At 39.2% G+C, this 21,683-nt stretch overlaps 1 protein-coding gene across 12 annotated transcripts in view; it reads right to left on the bottom strand.

Moving 5' to 3' along the window:
- ctnna2 (catenin (cadherin-associated protein), alpha 2) overlaps positions 1-21,683 on the bottom strand; it is a 382,091-nt gene that overhangs the window by 220,574 nt on the left and 139,834 nt on the right. Inside the window, exon 8 of one of the 12 annotated variants that reach the window (XM_074630003.1) lies at positions 6,342-6,557. The exons of the other annotated variants lie outside the window; for them this stretch is intronic. Within the exon in view, the coding sequence (XP_074486104.1) occupies positions 6,357-6,557 (201 nt within the window). The 3' untranslated portion in view covers positions 6,342-6,356. Of the gene's footprint in view, positions 1-6,341; positions 6,558-21,683 lie in introns of those variants that run through there. 12 annotated transcript variants of the gene reach the window in all.

Below are 21,683 nucleotides of genomic sequence, written 5' to 3' on the forward strand. Positions count from 1 at the left end.
GATGATTTGTCCATTGTTTACAAGACAACATGCCTTGTGCTGTATGGTACAATGGTGTCTGGTTCACTGCGCAGCTTGTGTGAAACTCTGAAAGGTTCATAATTGAAATTTATATTGTTCATCTTTTTATGTTATTGCACCTATTACAGACATCTGATAGAAGACAAATCTCAGGGCAGCGTAGAGCTTGTGGAAAAGGTTGTGGTGTGAAGAGGAGTCATTTTTGTTTCATGGCTTTGCTTTCGTGCTGACTCAGAGCATGCCAAATTTACAGCGTTGCCTTTTTTTTTAAAGAGAGGAATTAAGGGAGAAGGTTGTGAAGGTAGCTCTTGTGAATTATGGCGCAGACCTTGACCTTGACTCGTAGCTGACATGCGTGTTTGCACCTTCAGTACTTTCACGCTGGGTGGTCATCACTGTCTGGATCTGCATTCATTAATAATTCATTCATCCATTCACTTGTTTGCTTCAATAAAATACACTTCAGTCTCATAATGTGTTTTGATATCTTTTGTGGATGTAGAGGCACATTTTGCATCTGGGTTACATAAAATCTATTGAAGTTACAAGGACTGCATTGAATACGCTTGCATTTGGCATTAACTGAACTGACTTTGCAAAGGGAGTGCTCTGGCTGAATGGCCAGCTTGCTCAGATGGGCCACAACAGACCACGAGGACTCCATTCGCTTTTACTAATCCATTATATATACGATGCAAATCAACAACACAAAGACCGTGGTTTAATCTGTTTTTATAATGCACCAGTTCAGCAGGGGAGCGACTGGCTGTCAGTGGGCAAAAAAGGTCAGAAATTCTTAATAATGGATGCAAAACACTGACAAAAAAATTATTTTAATTAAAACCTGGCTCAAAGCAATAAACACCTTTGAATATGTTATTGTGGCATAATGTTTATTAATGTGTTTATTTGCTGGCTCAAACAGCACATCATGCACACTGATTACTATATCAAATAGAGACAGACGGCTGGAACCCACTTGAGACCTTATTCCTCTTCTGCAGCACAGACTAGTGGAGAGGAGGTGCTAGTTAGGCACCTCCTAACAAAGGTAAATGCAGATACTGTAGATTGAAGCACATCAAATGTTACTAAATGATCTACTTTGTAACTTAAAGCTGCAGTGGGTAGAAAAAAACAGATAAACTAGGCAGCGCTGATCAAATATGAATCAATATTCTGTTACTGTGATGCCTATTTCTCGCCTCAAATGTTTTCAGAGAGATCTTGTAGTGTACTGTTTAGCTGGAAAATGAGAAAGTTTGCCCAGCGCTGCCTAGTTTGACCGTTTGATCGGAGTTTGTATTTACAGCTGCCTCTGTTAAATAAACAGCCAATAGGAACGCTCTCTCTCTGAAATGACCTGTGATTGGCTAAAGTCTCCCGTCACGGGCTAGAGTTTTTAAAGCCTGAAAACAGAGCCGTGACGAGGTGCAGAAGTCTAGTTTTCTCTCACAACACTTGAATTACAATATGCTGAAAGGTTATTATGGAATTTTTGCCCAATTACGTCAAAAACATTCTGCCTACTGCCGCTTTAAAAGCCTGAAAAGAAAGGCAACCTAATAGCACTAATACCACATTAAAGATAAACTGATGACCTAATAATTATTTTGTTAACACGCATACATATGGGATTAAATCCTGCAGTGTTAAATGCATGCATTCATAATAATTAATTCTCAGTTTTGGATGATTTGATGTTCAAGTCCTTTTTGAGTGGTGCAGTGCTCCATCACACTCGCCCAGAGAGTGATGCTGAATCAGGTATTCTGCCAGCGTTAGCACTGAACCAGATGACTGACTACCATCTAATGGAAGCATCGCTTTCAAAACAAACTCAATATACGCCACCCCTCTGGGACCCCCTCCGTACGAAAAAGAAATAGCAGCCTAAAATCTACAGGGATACTATTCAGTGCCCCCTTCGATTGAATCTATAGTCTGATAGGCTCTGGCAGGCTGTATATTTCTTTACTTTAGACTTGGCGCCAGCATGGGAGATTGATATCCACTGGATATAATGGAGGCAGGATAAGCTATTCAAAATCCCTGTAAGGATAGTGATGGAGTGTCTAAACAATAAGTAACCAAATGGGATTCATGACAATCTCACAACTTTGACTCGCCAATTCACAGCATTGACTATGAAATGATCCTTCATGAGTGGAATATCAGATGACTCCCGGTTATGTATTATGTGTATGAGAGGAAACACTGTCAACACACTGACTATAATTCATCTGTTTCAGTTGGTCCAAAACTGCCTGTCTTCTAATGCTTATGTTTAACAGAACAGTGATTGGTGCATCTTTTGAGACTGCCATCCAAACGCTGACCTAATCCAAACCCTGGAGGAAGAAACCTTTATAATAATGTTATAAGAAAAAAGTAACTACAGTGTATTGCAATAAAATGTATTCATTCAGCCACATGATCTGAGTCAATTACATGCATATTCAGACAAAATGTAACTACTTCAGATGTTGAAATGTCTTGCTTGCATTCACTGCTTAAATATCAAAAATAATCCCAGTTATTTATATCCTTTAATATCCTGATGTTTAAACTGCACCTATATTAACAGATATTAATGTGTTTGCTAATCAGCCTAATTCAAATTAGCCCCCTGGATTGAACACTAACACATGCAAGGGTAACATACTGTACTTCTGAGCAAGATGAAGGCCTATTACTAGTCCACACTCATCTCATATTTTGCTATTACATTTGAAATATGAATAACTATGACACCCTTACCCCAAGAAATAGTAATAACTCAGGCTCATTACTGATGGCCTATGTAACTATTATGTCTATGACTATATAGTCCCTTTCACAAATGCACCGCAACCCTGAACTTATCACTCGGAGGAGCTGTATGTGAGGACGCAAATGTCCGAATCCTTCGGAGCGGCCATTAAACAGACTTCACCCTGCCAGCTCCCTAGTACAAAGTCTTGATTGAGCCCATGTTTGAATAGAGCCGGTCATTATCTGGAGAATTCACAGCGAGCGAGTAGGCGTACTGATGACGTTTCCATCATGCGGCTGGCGCCAAACCAGAACAATACAAACATTCGAGGGTGAAGCAGAAAGGTCATTTACAAGAGGACGCCAACAAAAATGACTAACTGGATAGACAACGAGATATGTCAGTATAAGGGCTGATGCTGAAATTGTCAGACAACTTCAAGGAACGGCGAGAGACTCAGTTGTTTATGACCAAATTACCAATCGGCTACATGGCCACGGTATAATTTGCGTCATGTCGTGCCTCCTGCACGCTCTACCCACTCCTCGCCTAAACCAAACAGAGTATTTCCAGTCCGGAGTGCATATGAGAAAACGGCTTGTGTCTACTGCAAAAACACAAAGTATTATAATTTTTAAGTACCTGGATGTGTGTACCTCTATATGTCAGCACAAGATGCAATATGTAGCATTAAATCAGCCACAGAGAAACATCAAAGAGGACCCAGCTACATGCTCTACATACATGTAAAGTACTGTACATTAGTGAATCACTTTCTCTTTCCCTTAAAATCATAATGACAAGCTTTATTTCTATCTAAAACCATTAGTGTGCCTCCTAGGCAGCTAAGACCAAGTACCAAGCATGATATTGAAACTCTACATACATGGCCCGCCATGTGCTTATCAAAAAGCAAAGTATTGATCTTAAAGCCTGACTGCTGCACTTTGAATTAAACCAGCCGTAAACAAGCTGTACCAGAGTGAGTTTTCTTACCTGAAACCATATGTTTTCCCCCTTTTTTCTCTACATTAGCATATACCATGTTATTAAAATCCAGAGTTCTGAATAAATCTGATTAATTTGCCATACCAAAACCTGACTAACCTTGGCCCTTATTTCATTCTTAATATGTCTTGTTACTCACAATTTCTAGCTCTTCAATGCGCATTTTCAATGGATACTTATGGAAGTGTATTACTGCCATGCCAGAAAAAGAAAAACGGATCAGTATCATGTTATAATGTGAAAAGCTTATTGGTATAACAATAAATTTTTTGACATTATAACAAGATATTTTCATGTTATAACAAGATATTTTTTGAAAAAGGAAGAATAAGTCGGACTCTCTGTAGGTAGTATTGGGCTCATTCTTCATTCTGTACAGCCCCATGCATTTCAAAATCCTTCCTAGTTTAGGCATACTTATCACATTATCATCCACCGCACTCAAGAACAGCAGCATTTTGCCATGTCTCAACCCAAGCATGAAGTAGAATTTAATCAAATTGTGTAAATGAGCCATATTCCTCAATTTATCCTTTCTAAGCACATGTTTCCTCATTCAAACATGAGTTTCACATTATAACAAAATATGCGTTATCACGTTACAACGTGAAATGTTTAGGATTATAATAATATAAGTGACCATGTTATAACGTGAATCCTTTGATGTTATAACAATAAGTGATCATGTTATAACAAGAAGTTAGAACACGGATAAATAGTATATTATTAGGGCTGTCAAAGTTAATAAGATAATAATATGTTAACGCAAATTTGTTTTAACGCCACTAATTTCTTTAACTCATTAACGCAATCAATCTTTCGGAGGTTATAATGGGCTCAGTTTTAAAGCTAGCTAGTGAAGAAACTGGTTTGAAACTAGAAAAACTAAGGAATCCATTGTTACCAACCATGTCATGCCAGCTTGTAGAGAAGAATGCTAAATAACGCTACAGAGTTACGCTAAATTTTGTGTCATGTCCATTTTCAAAGGTGTCGGATTCAAACCCGGGCTGCTGCGGTAAGGACTCAGCCTTAGTACATTGGCGCCCGCTCTACCAGGTGAGCTACCTGGGTGCCGTATTAGCTTGTATCTTGAATGCAGAAAGAAGCCTAAATTGCAGAAATTGAGTGTTTTGGGTGGAACAGTTTGAATAAGTGGGAACCTCACTGTAAGAAGACAAATGGGTTTGTCTTGGCCAGTGGTTGTATTTGTTCAAATTTAGCCTTCAAAACAGAGGCAATATTCAAAACATTCAAAATAAAAGCAGTGTAGCATTCTTTTAAGACAGTTCCTTAAGTACTACGTAATCCCATCTGACTGCAACACTAAAACACCTGCCGGTGGAAGTCAATCACTATGTGTGGAGAGTCTTGTCTTTAAAGTTTAACCAAGTCCTCATGACTGTTTACAGCTTAAAGTGAAGGACTGTTAGAATTAGGGATGAGATGTTTATGGAGTTTTGAAGTATCTTAAGTGGAGGAGGAAATGACTGCAATTAGTAGGAACTGAAGAAATGCTTTCCAAATGCTAAAAAGCACTGGACTGAGTAAAGTGTTTACGCATTATCATGAGAGATGTGCTGAGATTTCTCATAATGAAGTGGTGCCATCATTGTTTCAACACATGCCAAAACATCATTAAGATGTCCTTGGTGTTGTTAGGATTATTGATGGGACACATTCATGTCATGAATGTTGTAAAAATAATGTTTTCTTCAAAATCTCCCCTCAGGAAAAAGGAAAAAAGAATGAGGAAAAGAACCTCACGATAGGCGAGAACACGTTTTTTTTGTAAAATTCCCCATGTTAATAGTGACTTTTTGTCCCTCTATATTTTGTATTTTATGTGTAGCTAAATAAAGAATATCAAAAGAAAACCCTTTGCATCTCCTAGGATAGCAGGAAAATGATGAGCTCAGCTGTGAGGCTGAGCCCTCAAGCTCTCTTGAAAAAAATGGGGCTTTGACTCTTGAAGATATTGGGCTTTAAATGTAGAGGCTACTACATTTCTCGATTCTCCCTAAATAATTCTTCAAAAACTAAACTAAACTTCTCAAGAAAATAACCCAAAATGCTGCCTGCTGCAGGAATTCAAAAGCATTTGGGTCATATTGGTTATGTCCCCCATGTGTAGAAATGTTGTGTGATTACAGCATCTTTCAAATTATTCTGAAGGCAGAAGTTTTTGCAGAAAATGAGACAATCCCAGTGGAAATTGGTGAAGTGTATGAGTTGCTTCCAGCCCGTCGAATCAACATCTCTGAGAGAAGAATTTAGATTGAAGAAACTGTGTACTTGGAAAGCATGTCTCTTCAGTGCTTTGAGTGTCTGGTCATAATGATGGCTCACAAACAACACACAGTGGCTGTGCATGCTTGTGAAGAAAAATAAGCATTCAGGAATTAAACTTTTCTATAAAAATGTCGATAAAAAACAGTTACCAGCCACTAGCTCTGTTTTATGTGAATCTTTTTACTCATGCATGATACAATAACAGTTTTCTAAATAATAAACAAATGGATAAATTCTTCATAGACTGCACTGCTCAGCAGCACTCGATGGTTTGACACTTTTAACGGACAGATTCATCTTTTTTTACTTGCTTGTTTGCTGTAACTGTTGTGATTAATGTCCCATGTCCTCTTGTATGTTGTGTTTTTGCCCTCCAAATTTGCCCTCGAGGGACAATAAAGAAGAACTGAACTGAACTACCTCCGTAGACAAAGATATGAATGAATGGATAAACAGGTAGATAACTGAAAAAGACACTTACCTGTTAAGGTGATCACAGAGTTCAGAGAGGTCAAACAGCACATGTTGGAAAGAGGAAATGGAACAAGAAAATTAGCAATTTTCCAGACTACCTCAATATTCTCATCACTGCTAGTCACATAAAACCCAAAGGTAAGCAGCCAAAGTCATGATTGCCAACAGCAATCCCTAAAAAATGTGGGCAGTGTGGGGAATGTCCTACTTTTTTGGCATTTTTTTTTTGTTTTAAATTACCAGCATACAATCTTCTTACTTTGTATAACCTAGTGCCTCATTTCTGACTCAACTCAACTCACTTTTGGTACCATGTCCTTTTCTCTATTTTGTTTTTCATTGCATCGCCGTAGCAACACCACATGAAACTGCCTTGACATGATCTTCAACGCCACTCGTGAAGATTGAAGCTGAATCCTTTCATCGTCAATTGTATGGTGTAGTTTTGTGGGCTATTGCGTTCACTATTGACAGTAGCTTGGCTATTTAATCGCTAGTGATGATTCTTTCTGACCAATCAGTGGTCTGCAGTGTTTTAACTCCACCTTCTAGTATCGGCTCAGTTCGCTTGATCCTCGACCGAGGTGGTACAAAAAAAAAGAACCAGGTGTCGTGTACTACCAACAACTCGTGCTAATGGAAAACCAAAAAAAGAGGGAGTCGAGGTGAGTAGAGCCGTGCAATACCATGGAGTGGAAATGTGGCATAACTTCATCTAAACCATTAACACAGTTTGAATTGCCGAACCTCAACTGCTCTAATTACTCCGACAGATTTTACAAGCTGACATTCAAGATTGATATCTGTGCAGATCAAAGCGTTTTTGTTTAAAAGGGTCTGCATGAAATACAAAGTATTGATTCCATTACTGCGCCCCATGCACATGCATATTATAAACTAATATACTTTTTAGAAAGATCACATGAATGAAAGAGATTCTGACTTATCACACACAAGAGGACTTCACTGTCCTTCTGAGCGACTTCCTTGATTGTCTTACCTTACAAAATGATCAATTTGGAATTTCCAGCACAGTTTTGGAAAATTTCGCAGCATGTGGCAATTATATATATTTAGTGATGTTTTTACCCGTACGCTATGAAAGAAATGTGTTGCTTTATCTACAGTCTTTTAATCCTTCTCCTAAATTACTGCCCTCTATGGTACACTTCTCTGATTTAACGGCATATAAAGCAATGACACAATATGAAATTATATGGCACAAGATTATAAAGACACACCATTTACACTCTTTCAAAGATCAAAGCCTTATATGCCTACAAATGCCAGAACAAGATGTCTTCGTCATGACTCATAATTCATTGACTATAAATGAGAATACCTTTAAAAGGTATGAGCACTGCTGTGAAAGCAGCGCACATCCTCCAAAGCATTACTGTGACTTCACTCTCACATTGTGCAATACATGTGAAATGTGGAGGAAGAAAAACAAAGGCATAATATTTTGCCTCTCCAGCTCTGGGGATGAATGGTTCGCACATTTGTTTCCTTTATTTCACTGTTATTCATGATTGCTGACGACAGGTATTCACATCTTTAAATAAAGTGAGCAGGAGGGAATACAAATGTCCTCCACTCTGTACAACATAGAAGGGTTTCACTTGGGTGGTGGCCAACAACTCCATCCACTGAAATCCCAAACAATTACTGTACATGTCTCACTGCTCTCGTTACAAAACACAATGAATTCTAACATCAACGCTGGGAGCCTATCAGGTTCTGTGATCTACGATTGCTATTCTATTGTAAAAAAAAGGCCAACATGCACAGACACTTTTAGAGAAGAGGGTCACAATTTCAATATGCCTAACCTTCTGAGTGCTGACAAGAGACATGTGGGGCAGCAGCTGTGGCCTTTTTAGTGCAAAGACTGTACTCTTATCTGTCCTGTGGAATATTTAGTAGATTTCAACATTGCCTAGTTATATAACTGGACTTATTTAATTTGATATAACTGTCCAAACAATCAATCAAACAATGAATCTATTCATTACTCCATCCATTGTTAGCTTCTGGAGACTCATTTGCAAATGGCAAAGCTGAAAACTTTTTCAGCAGCAGGGTGCTGATTAAGATATAAGCCATGATTTGTCAAGCAGACAGTGAAAAGCTCTCTGCGACAACCTCACTGTTTTGGACAGTCTAATAAAGAGAACTGATTTTAGAAGCAATGACCTGACCTGGAGTAAGAAAATGAGAGTGTAATCAAAATGACGAAAAGACACATGACAAAATGCACGGATAATGACAAAAGTGCAAGGGAAGATATTAAATTGGGCCCAAGAAAAGATCCACATCCTCAGTGTGTGTGTGTGTGTGTGTGTGTGTGTGTGTGTGTGTGTTTATAAGAGAGAGGGCATGTGTGTAAGTACATCTAGGGCTGATAGATTATTGTATTTAATTTTATTTTATCGATTTATTGATCAAGAATTTTGTCTATAAAATCTCAGAAAATAGGTAATATCTTTAAACTGCCTGTTTTTATCCTACAACCAGTCCAAAACCCAACGATATTCAGTTTACTACTATACATGACAAAGAAAATAATCTAATCATCATGTTTGCTGGAACCAGGGGAACATTTAAATTGAAAAGTAACTGATGTGATTCATAAACTAAAATTATATAAATAGTTTGGGATCAATTTTCTGACAATTTACTAATTATTTTAAGACTGACTGTGTCAGCGCTAAGCAGGTCCATGTCTGTAATAATAATATAAAAGGAACATTTTATATTAAGAAAAAAAATCTTTTTGAAATGAAAGAAAATTTAACATTCGCTCAACCCTCTGAGACCCGAGACTGACTTTACGGTCTTTCAGAGGCTCTAGCAGGTTCAGTTTTAGGGCTAAAGTGAAGCTACAGATATCATATGAAACTAGAAAACTTAAGGAATCCCTTACTACCAACCCTGTCATGCTACCATATTGGCAAGGAGGGGTTTCTGAGCAGTTTCCAGAGCAGAAGTGCTCCAAATGTCAAACGTTTTTGAAACCAAATCACAGCATGGCTTTTTCTAAGGTGTCCCTCAAGGTCTTGATGTCTTAATCTGGTATTTTTGGGGGATTATTGATAATTTTTTATCAATTCTCGAAAGGTAAAAAATGGTTACATTTAGCACCAAATAGGTGTAACAAATGGTATCAACCCAAAAATTGCTGCAACAACTTATGAGACATAATAGAGCATGGAAATGACCATCATATACTTCTATTATATAATGTTCCAAACACTTATACACTTTTGCAATTATTTTTAAATAATTCATTCATTCATGTTTATTTCTGATTTATGACTAAAACAAACTTGACACACAGTTCTGAGCTGCATCTCAAATTAATCTTCAGGTTTGCAGCTTTCAGATGATGTACACCACTTCTACTGTATGTAACATCGATATAGTGACCTGCTATCTCACCCTAAGCCCTCTGTATCCCCCTAAAAAAGACAAAAACTGGTCTATTGTGGGTCTCAGAGGGTTACATGTTTATGTTTACTACACATAAAAATCAACCAAATTACTGCTTTAATGTTAGTGAGCTCACAGGCTTTACTCCTACTGCATGACCTGACACAGGCTTTACTCCTACTGCATGACCTGACACAGGCTTTACTCCTACTGCATGACCTGAGCTCATGTGATCCTATGGGAGGAAATCATGGACTGTTTATGGGACCGCACAAGACTAGACAAGAAATGATCGAGATCCCACTCAGGCAGAGCGCAGACTGTCTCCACTGATTATATTTAAATTGTTATTCTTACCATAGAACACTGGGCATCAGTGTTTTCACAGCATGTCTGAAGTATTAAGCAGTCCATGCATCAATTAACATAATAATTGGAAGGAAAGAGGAAAGATGTGAGACACTGTTCACAAGCTAAGGAGACATTTTGGCCGGCCCTCTGCAGCTCTAAATGAGGGTGGATCATTTGTAACGGAGCCAGATCATCTGGTTATGATCCAGTTTTCCTCGCGCTGCTTCAGTGAGCACAATTGAGATGGCTCCGTTTATCAGTTATATAGCAACTGCATTGCATTTGCACTGCGCAGTCACGGTAGCACCCTCCCCTCTCACTTCCTTTCTCACTCTCTCCTGTCAGTGCTCCATTTAGTAAACGTCAAAGTACAATGAAATCAAATGGAATATGGCCATGGATCTGGATCTTGATCTTGGCCGGAAGGGATGGGATCTTCTCTGCCACTCCTTTTCTTTATCCACGTTTTCCTGTCAAACATCCATCACTTCAGGCTTGGCTTTAAGGTCAATATGGAGAATCAATAAGTCTCATATTACAGCTACTTCTCTCTGTTGTGAGTTGTATTTATGTCTGACTGTTTTTTTTTTTTTTTTAAAGTTATTTTTTTGGAGAGATTTTTCAAGCATTTTATTGATAAGACAGTGGATAGAGTGTTGGAAAGGGGGAGAGAGAGGAATGACATGCGGAAAGGACCACAGCCCGGATTCGAACCCCGGTCCACCGCTGCTAGGACACAGCCTTGGCAATACATGGGCGCTCGCTCTACCGACTGAGCTAACCAGCCGCCCATGTCTGACTGTTTTGATCACAAACAATAAAACGTGTGCAGGATCTCCCAGTTTGTTTTCAAGCTAGAGACATCGGTTATCACGGTTTCATTTCTGATATCGCTCATGTGTTCATAACTGGATTTATCATTCTTCCATTATTTGGAAAAATGTCTTTCTGGTCTTTCATTCCAGCGTTTCCATTCTTAATTTATCTTACAAAATATAGATTCTTAACTGTCAGAGAGTCAAAACATCTATTATGTATGCTTGGATATGAATCAATGTTTGATATAAAATATGGTGGAGGCCTGAGACCCCCCCACCACCACCAGCACACACACAAAGCAAAACACACATGCATACACACAAAACCTTCTGAATTCGGATTCGTAGAGGAATATCAACTTCTCTGATGAAAGCCAACGGAGCCTCAGCAGAGTTAAAGCTCCTCTGCCTGTTTGCGAATGACACTTCTGCCAGAAAGAAGAGGACATGACAGCCAGAACACAGACTTTATGAAGGCTATGGTAATTCCACTCCCACTTTACCCACAGCTACTCCTGACGGTTAAGCTTTTGGCTCAGATGCCACATAGCGGCATGTAAAATTTAGCAGGTAGATGTGAGACGAATAGCACCATCTAGAGGGAAAGACTAAAGCAACAACTAGAAAAATGCAACCAAATGGTAAATGGACCCGCATTTATATAGCACCTTTCGGCCACTCCTAAGCGCTTTACACGACATGTTAACATTCACCCGTTCACACACACATTCATACACTGATGGAAGAGGCTGCAATGCAAGGTGCCGACCTGCCCATCAGGATCTAATTGAAATGCTCATTCACACACACTCACACTTGGCACAGCCTTCGGGAGCAATTTTGGGGTTGCCCAAGGACAGATCTTGCCCAAGGACACTTCGACATGCGGACTGGAGAGGGATCGAACTGCCAATCATCCAATTAGTGGACATCCCGCTCTACCTCTGAGCCACAGCTGCCACAACCTCTCACTACACTACAAAATGTGGTCGGATCATCCAAATCCTTGACTGAAAGCTTGGAGCTTTATATGAAAGACATCTGACTTCTGGATTTAGTACACTGCTAGAAATCTTAGCAGAAAAAGGTGGCATCAGGTACAAACATTCAAATACTTTTTTTTATGTGTTTGTCCCTTTGTGTTAGAAAGGTCCTTATAAATAAATTTGTTTTTAAAAAAATGGTTAAAATAGTTAAATTATGGTGATATTGTAAGGGGCTTTGGATAAATATAGCAACTAACTAACTAGCATAATTAATGGTAATGCTATGTGCCCTTGCAAATATCATGAGCTGATGGTGATGAGTGACGATGATACAACTTGAACATTACAATATTTTCCAGCGACATTGAATACTTTGATATTCATTAAATGTGTTATCAGGTTAGTGGTTCTAAGTGGGAGCATGACATCAGTCTCCCATCTCCTTCAAGATCTATTAAACAACGCCCATCATAACTTTGATTTACTGTTTTAGCTGTATCCATATTTCATGATAAATCACTTTTTGAAGGTGTCTCCAGAGAGCCCTAGGTTAGGATGTCTTATGCTGTAGGGACAGGAACTGTAATAGAAAGGATGCAATTTATGGATGCACGCCCTGTAGACAAACAACCCATGGGACTTCCATGGTCCAACTTCATGACTGTGTGTATTATTTTAGAACAATACCTATGTGTGATGTTAGGAAAAAAGAAGCAGCTGGATGTTTGTCCAAGGAGATGTCGATTGGTCAGAGGTGAGAAGAGGGCAAGCAGAGCGCTATTATTTACTCCTGGCTGTTTACCCGTGACAGAGTGATTCAAGCGGAGGGGTTAATAACTTGGTGTGACCTCAGATCAACACGGACAGACCACTCTCAGGCTCTCTTACTTCACTGTTTTACACTTAACTGGCCTTTCAAAAAGATAAAAAGACTGATTAGAGCATGACTTGGAAATTCAAGTGGTTCTCTCATAAAGATGAGGACAAATCACGGTTTAGAATTGATATCTAACAACACGTCCATGTGTTGTAATTATATAATTGCCTATAATGAGGTGAAAGTTGTAATTTTCATTCATAATTTTTTTTATGATAACTCTGTTTTTGTCTCTGAAGATGCAAACAGCTGATGGATAATTTGAGGCATTACGGCCGGGACGGATAGGACACATCAGCAGCGTGAGACGGCTACTTCGCTGAACTGATGTGTCTCTCATGTGTGTGGTGTCCACACTGGCAGTGTTTCTGCTACAGCGCTGCTGCTGCCAGCCCGTTCTCTCTACATTGAGTTTGTCTTTCAGAGCGTCGATTTCATTTCATTCTAAATGTCATTTATATTTATTTTAGACAGAAAAAGGTTAAGAAGCGGGTGCTCATTTGTAAATAATAGTAATAATCCACAATTAAAACCAGCTACTGTATCCATTCATGGAGTCCTGCAAGTCACTGCATTTTCTACAACACTGTCCTGTAAATATTTTAGAATAAAAACCTTGTGTTAACAAATGAAGGAATTCTGTCAGCAGAAAAAACAGGCTTTTATTTTGAAACCAAAGTAGACAGTGTTGGTTTAAAAATTAATCCTTACTTTTTTTTCACATTTGTGACATATTCTACAGATACAGACATTGAAACTGTACTAATGTTGCTGGTATGATGTCAATATACTGTTCAAAGATCCCTTTCATTGTCTGTGACATATTCTACAGATATAGACATTGAAACTGTACTAATGTTGCTGATATAATGTCAATATGCTGTCAAAAGATGTTCCCTGTTTGTTGTTGCGGCGAACCACAACCGCAACCGGCTAGGCGAGACCTCAAATCTCTGGAAGAGACACAGTTGACACGCAGCTGAGTCGCGCTGCTCACGCGGTGCTGTGTGACTGCTCAAACATGTTAACATGGGTGCCGAAATAACAGGTTCCGCAGCGCTGCTGATGTTCCCAGTGTGTCCCGTCGGTTACAGACATCAAATAATCCTAAATTTAACAACTGACATTGCAAAAATGTGTTTCTACGTGAATGATAGACACTACAATACAAGTCCATTATAGGGCTTACATTTAGAAACGAGAAGGTGAAGTAACCTTATCCAATATCTCTTTGCAGATGCAGTCATGAAATACAGTGTCAGAGGCTGTAAGCCCAAAAGGAGTCTTGAGAAAATCTTTCTGTGGTGCCAAAACCGACTGCTTCCAACAACTTGACAGGGAAGTATACGAGTATGTGACTGAAAACCAGAATAAAAGCATGTCTATAACCAGAGCTGTCATTCAGCTGACAGCTTTGGAAGTCATCAAGCAGGTGAGTCCACTTGTTAATGCAGATTTTCTTTGAGGCAGTAGGCCACCGTATGATTGTCATTATTTTTTGGTAATCATATTTTTGCTGATTATATTATACCGACTGCATCTTAAAATACTAGCAAGAGTGAATGAACTAACAATTCAGTTTTTCCCATGGCAATGCTACATTGAAGCACTAATCCTTTATACTATTTTTTTGCCTTCTATACACGGTGTGCAGGCGCACGCGCACACACACACACACACACACACACAAGTGTATTCCGATGTCTTAGCTTGCTGGAGGGGATTAAGTCTGACCTGCAGACAGATACTCATCCAGCTGTTTCTGTTTTTCTGTTCATTACAGAAAAGGAACAAACTCACCCTCTTCCTGACACTTTTTTTAATCACACTAATCTCCACCATGAGTTCCTGGCTGCACTCCATAGCATTTATTTTACAATAAAGCATGCATGTACTTTCATGAAATCCCTTACATACAGCATATTTAGATACATGTAAATTAATAAATGTACCAGTACCATGTATCTTTTATTGTATTGGAAATTGCCTGGATCTAATTCCTGGGCTTTAGTTTGCAAAGAACATAGACTAAATAAACCCCTTATATATTTGTGGTGAGTTTGCTTCTCTTACTTTTTGATTGAATTCTTCAATTTGTACAAATCAAAATACAATTCTCTTTGTGATTATGGAAGTCTGTACTGGGCTGGATGGGTCATTGTCCCCAATAATATTATCCAGAAGTGATTGCATGTATGAGCGCCAGTGTCAGTTGATTAAATCTTTACGACCGTCACACTGCAGCAGGATCGTGCGTGCTGGCTCTGATTTGCGGGATGTGCTGCGTGTTTCCAAAGCATTAAATTATGCATGCCTCATCATTACACAACATTGGCTCTGCACCGAGTTAAAAGACAATAATACATTTTTGATGTATTTCTGATTTATATGTCACTTCACACAATGTTTTGCACATCGCATGTTGCACATATGAAGAGAAATTACTTTGACACAATGTTATTGTCTGTGCATACATGAACTAGCACTTTTACTGCGATTGCAACTGTGCTTTTGTAGGACTGTGAAAGTTTGATTCAGCCAAGTTGGCTCGTATCTGGATAGCATTAACTGCCATAATTAATTTTTATCTGTAGTTGTCAGGTGTTTTAAGACCTGTAAAGGCCCGCACTTGAGTCCAAAGTGCTTTGACCGAACCACCTAACTGGTAAGAATCGAAGACCTTCTTTTTAGCACTATTAGGTTAACACCACAATAGTGAGAAACACTGCACCGATTGGTACTTAAAAACCGAAAATTTCAGAAACAGGTTATTTTTTCAGTGTGTGGATCAGTTGAACAGTTGACAGAGCACAGACGGAGCCTGTGGACGTTTTATCTCCTGCCAGTTGATGTGGAAGAGCCTGCGATTCTATTTGCTTACATGCATGCACCAGTAATCACAACATGATTGATTCGTTATTTCAGCATTTTCCCTATCTGCTCTCACCACTTTTGTCAACTTGGGACTCCTACAAACCTTAACGTCTCTGCTCTCGCTTATTCTCTCTTGTTGTTTTCCCATTCACACCAGAGTTTGTAATGAGTGCGGAAATTTCCATAGATGCATTTCAAACCATGATGAGACTTGTCGGATAAACAAAGCATCGCCTAACAAATTCCCTTGGATGTACAAGGAGCCAAGAGGGGAGATGTTCAGTTGTCATTTGTGTTTACTAATCTCTACTAGAGAAGCTCTCCATAACCAGCTGAAACAAAATGCAAGAGAGCTAATAATATCGAACTCTCTCCATTGTTTGGATGTGTTTATTTTTAAGCCATCTCCTCTTGGCTAATAGATGAAAAAATATTTTCTGAATGCCCAAGGGAAGCCGCCACATCCTGCTTTAACTAGTGCCGTGCTTATTAATAGAATATTGTTTAATTGTGCATGCTTTCCACAATTAAGAAGGTGAGGCTTCATTCCACCCTAGAGCGAATAAGCACAATTTTAATTTAAGAAATGACAAAAATGCTTCACTTCACAATTGCTTGCATTTGATGCCTCATAATGCTAATGAAGCTAGTGCTGTAATTAATGAGATAAGCAAAAGAGACTTTTGATGAGGCTTGCATGTGTGACTGTGTCTGAGGGCCACGAGTGGGAACAGGCTATCCCTCAGAAGGCTACAGCCTTGAGGTGAGTAATCACCCACAGGGAGTTTCTATGAGAGCGGCCCTCTTAAAGTCATTAATTAGATATCTTCTCTCACTGCACTAACCCCAAGGTAGGTCACAAGAAATGCAGCTCCTCCCTGACCCTCTCTCGCTGCCCCTAGTTTCACCCCCTCCCTCATCATGTCTTGCCCCTCTGGCCTCCTCTCTCTCCCACTCTCTCATTTTGCCTGTTTACCCATGGCTCTTGTTTGGCTGAAGGCTCTTTGGGTTGCCCGAGACGCTGGTCTATTCTCAGTGACAACTCCTACAGCGAAACAGAGCAGCGAGCTCCAGGCTCACACATCAAATACAAAAATAAATAATGTAGTACAGGATAAAAATAATGCACTCAAGTCTGATGATATCAGCATTCTGTGAATGACACGTACAGTACATTTTGGGGGATCTGTTACCAGAAATGGAATATAATATACATAACTATGGTTTCAATAGTGTATAATCGCCTGAAACTAAGAATTGTTGTGTTTCCGTTAGCTTAGAATGAGCTCTTCATATCTACATAGGGAGCGGGTCCTCTTCACAGAGTCCGCAATGTTGTTTTGCTATGTTTCTACAGAACGGACAAACCAAACACTGGCTCTAGTGAGAGCCTTTAGTGTTTTTACGTCATCTGAAAGCCGCCGTAGTTCTCCGACATGCTTGTGAAACTGCAGTAACGTGAACCGCAGAGTGCAAAACCAGCCGCCGTCGTCTGACTTCAGTTGCTCCTAAAATAGTGTGATTACGGTAAGGATGGCCTCTGAGCGAGGCAAACGTTGTTACCACGGTTTTGCACTTGGCGGCTCACGTTACCGCAGTCTTGGAAAGGGAGGAGTGAGCGGAGGGGTACTCAGTTGGTTGCAATCTGCAACCACACCACCACCAAATCCTACACACTGCACCTTTAATGTACAATTATGAACATTTTAATATAGGTATTCAACACAAACTGACAACTATACCAATATTGAACAATATAAATACATTCTGAAATTGGTATAAGATTATATGTATGGCAATAACTCTCATATGCAAATGTTTAATATGCTTAATGTGCTATTAAAACAATGCACAGGGGTGGACAAAATAACATATTGCAAATAAAGTACAACCTTTCTGCTATACATGATTTTGTGTGTGGAGTTTGGAAATTGAATTTCTATTCAAACTGTGTTAGCAACTGTTTCTGTTTCAACTGTTTTGCACCTCATCAGACATAAAGTTCACATTGTTCATGTCTGTAGCAAATTCACTGCCAATATAATGTTTATTCCTACCTTATCTGTCAATGGCAACCTAAGTGTAGCTATATGCATCAGTTAATATAAGGCAACTAAAGCCTATTTGTTAATAGCGAAGGAAAGATCCAGATTTTGGTTATATAATACAAATATCAAACAGGTATGCAAACATGGGCCATTGATGTTGACACGATGCACCCACCAAACACCCTGACCTTCACACCATCGCTTTTTGCTGTACTATGTGAATGTCGCACTACTTCCTGAATAATGAATGATAAACCCAGGATCAGTGCCAACCACCGATCCACCGTGCCTCCATCCCTATAATATGTCTGTGTATCTGAAATGCAGATTAATGTTACACATACCATGTCAATGTGAATCTGAAAGAGAGAGAGAGAGAGAGAGAGAGAGAGAGAGAGAGAGAGAGAGAGAGAGAGAGAGAGAGAGAGAGAGAGAGAGAGAGAGAGAGAATATCTTTTGTGAGCTTTCCTTTATATTTCACTAATCTGTTTTTCAAGGTATAAGGTTCATATGTAAAATAAGTAACTATCATATGTAAATGCCCACACAAAGCAAACTTGTCCCCTTATAGGGTTGGCTTAATCCTATCTGCTCCATATGCACTGTAACTCTGGAGCTGCATGCCTACAGGGCAGAATAATTCATGCCCCACTATATCTGCCTGAGCGGTGGCATGTTGGTATCACTGACACAGCTTGTTGCATGGGCAGAGAGAGAGAGAAAGGAAACAGGCATGATAACAGCATTAAGTGAGGAAACTGAATTTATATGCAATGTAAACCAAGAGAGCTCCTTTTTGGGATTTTTGTAATTATTGTAATGTAAGTGTGACTCTTCTGTAGGTGTGTTCTGAATAAAACGAACAGACAATTTGCCCTCCATTTGCAAGGCTCGCATTAAACTGTTAACTAAGAATATAGCTTGTGTTTTTCCAGTTTTTCACAGGATTTGAAGATTTGACTTCGTCTGCAACGATTATGCGTGTGGAAAATGACTGTCGACTAGGCAAGTGGTTCCCAAAGTGGGGTTCAGGGACCACCGAAGGAGTCCTTGAGGCAGTTCCAGGGGGTCCCCAGCAGAAAGGGGAATATTTGTTTACTACAATTCCATCCATAAGTAACATGATGACAAAATATTTGACAATTTTGGTCATGGGTTTCATACACTTTCTTTAATAAAACATCAGATGGGGGACCTTGGGACAAAATCTTATCAAATGGGGGTCTGTTGTCTAATTTGTGTCAGTTTAGGGGTCCTTGACGTGAAAAAGTTTGGGAACCACTGGACTAGGCAGTAGCCTGTTTTTAAAAGCCATGTGGAAAACTTTGCTCATTAAATAAAAAAAGTGAATGGATTCATACTGGAACTGGAGTAGGTTTCCTTTTTAAAAACAGAAAAAAAAACTAATTATAAAATCCTATTCATTATCTATGCTTTCTTATGAATATATACTGTGTTTCCATACTGCTGCCACTACCCTCAAACCACTGGATGTCATTAAGTGCTATTCCATTCATCACTAAAGTTGGGTGTTGCACTCATGATTGTCTAGAAGGCACCTACACACTAGCGTTTTCATTTACAAGGGTTTGCTCTCCAAGCTGCCAAGTTATTTAACATACTTAGCTGAATTCAAAGCTATAAAAATGACACCGCATCACAGCGTAGGTTTGCCTTAATAGTTCCTTGTACCATCCCTGAATTGAGAAAGAGCGGTCACCCGTAGTGTGTACCTTCCAATGGGAATAAATAGCAATGCAATTTAAAGTTAGAGACTCATTCCCCTGTGCGACTTCATTGTTTTAGTTTCTCATGTTTTTTTTGATACTGTAATTATTGTGTGTGAGAGACTACTGCTTTTCGTGACTGCACTTTAGTTGTGATCTTGTATATATTGCAAGTAATTTGTTCTCGGGTCCATTTTGCAAAAAAACATCTTGATCTCACTGAGACTTGCTGAATAAAAAGAGCTTAACAAAGCACTTCTGCATCATGAAGATTCTTTTACAGTAATTATCATAAAAGCTGGAATGCAAAACGGTATAAAACAGCGTAAAATGCTGAGTTAGGATTCAGAGTTTTTTTCCACAGACCTCACTGAACTAGCTGTCACAATGTAAAACTCTGAGACAACACTTTTCAGTCACGCCTTGTGGGGTAAACAATCTTCCGGTGCCCATCATATGCTCATTTGGATTACAAATTATTTCGACTGCTGGCAAATCAAACACCTGGTTTGTAATTTTCGCCCGACTGAAATCATCCTTCTTGATGTGTTCACAGGATATATCCCGCCGTCTCTACCGTGAAAAGACCATAAAGTACTGCTTACACACATTGAGATTATGTGTATCACATGTCTGAACAACTGTGTGTGTATGATTAAGTCTGTTGACCGAAATTAACCTGTGACATGTTTTACATGCATATTATTATGTCTTTGTCGAGATGACCTTCATAAATGCATATTTACAAGTCAAATCATTTACTGTATATAGAGCTAAACCATTACAACCAAACAACAAAGAAAACATACATTGGCAGCTATGTAACTTATTTTTCCACTTGGAGCCATGAGAAAAGATGTAACACAACATAAGTTTTATGCTTATGCTGAGTTAAACAAGAGGCACTAGAACTCTCCTGAGGGAAACAACGCCCGCTCTACATCCTGCACTGATCTATCTCCACTACACGAGGGAAAAATGTACAAAGTGATAATGAATACAGTATAAAGAAACATTTTCAATTTCCTGGAGGTGTAAAGTACTGCATTCACACACGAAGCATCAATGTGAAGAAAGGACAACTGACCTTGTTCTCTATTGATATCATCTCGTGTACAAGATACCATTAACTTTTATATTTTGGTAAATTATTGTATTAATGACCTTTATGTATCTATTGTGGTCTTTTTTCTTTCAATTCACCAATGTTATATGTATCACTGCAGCATTACTGTTGCACTGTGGGCGGCTGTGGCTCAGAGGGTAGAGCAGGTTGTCCACCAATCGGAAGGTCGGTGGTTCGATCCCCGGCTGCTCCGGGTCACATGTCGATGTGTCCTTGAGCAAGACACTTAACCCTAAATTGCTCCCGGAGGCATAGCCATCGGTGTGTGAATGAGTATTTAGATTAAATCCTGATGGGCAAAGTTGGCACCTTAGTAACATTCATACACTCTGCCATCAGTGTATGAATGTGTGTGTGAATGGGTGAATACTGACATGTAGTGTAAAGCGCTTTGAGTGGTCGGAAGACTAGAAAAGCGCTATATAAGTCCAAGTCCATTTACTGTGAGTCATTTTCTACTGAAAAGCAACATTTCTTTCATTGAAAAACACTTTTATGAACTTTTCAGATATGCTGGTTGAGTTGAAAATGTGCAGCAGCAGTTAAACGCAGAGTAAAGGGTACATACGTATTATGATGAGGTAGAGGTGAATGTCAGGTTTCTATACATTGTTGGCTTGAGACGTATAGCTCAACCTGACTGTGTGCATACCATAGTTTGAGTAAGTGAGTACGTTGACATGCTACTATTCAATTTAATTTGATATGGGTCATTTAAAAACAGACTATTCCTTTTATTCCGTGCGTTGTACACCAGTCCAGTCTCAGGAAAAAAATGTTAGCATTGAATGTCGATGTTTTCGTATTCAGTCAGAGCAAGTGACGTAGTTTAAATAGCGAAAAGGCCTGGTGGCGGGCGGGAGGGGAGGTGGATGGGTCCAACATACACAAGGC

The sequence above is a fragment of the Sebastes fasciatus genome, chromosome 3 (assembly GCF_043250625.1).
Source record: "Sebastes fasciatus isolate fSebFas1 chromosome 3, fSebFas1.pri, whole genome shotgun sequence".
Lineage (NCBI taxonomy): Eukaryota > Metazoa > Chordata > Actinopteri > Perciformes > Sebastidae > Sebastes > Sebastes fasciatus.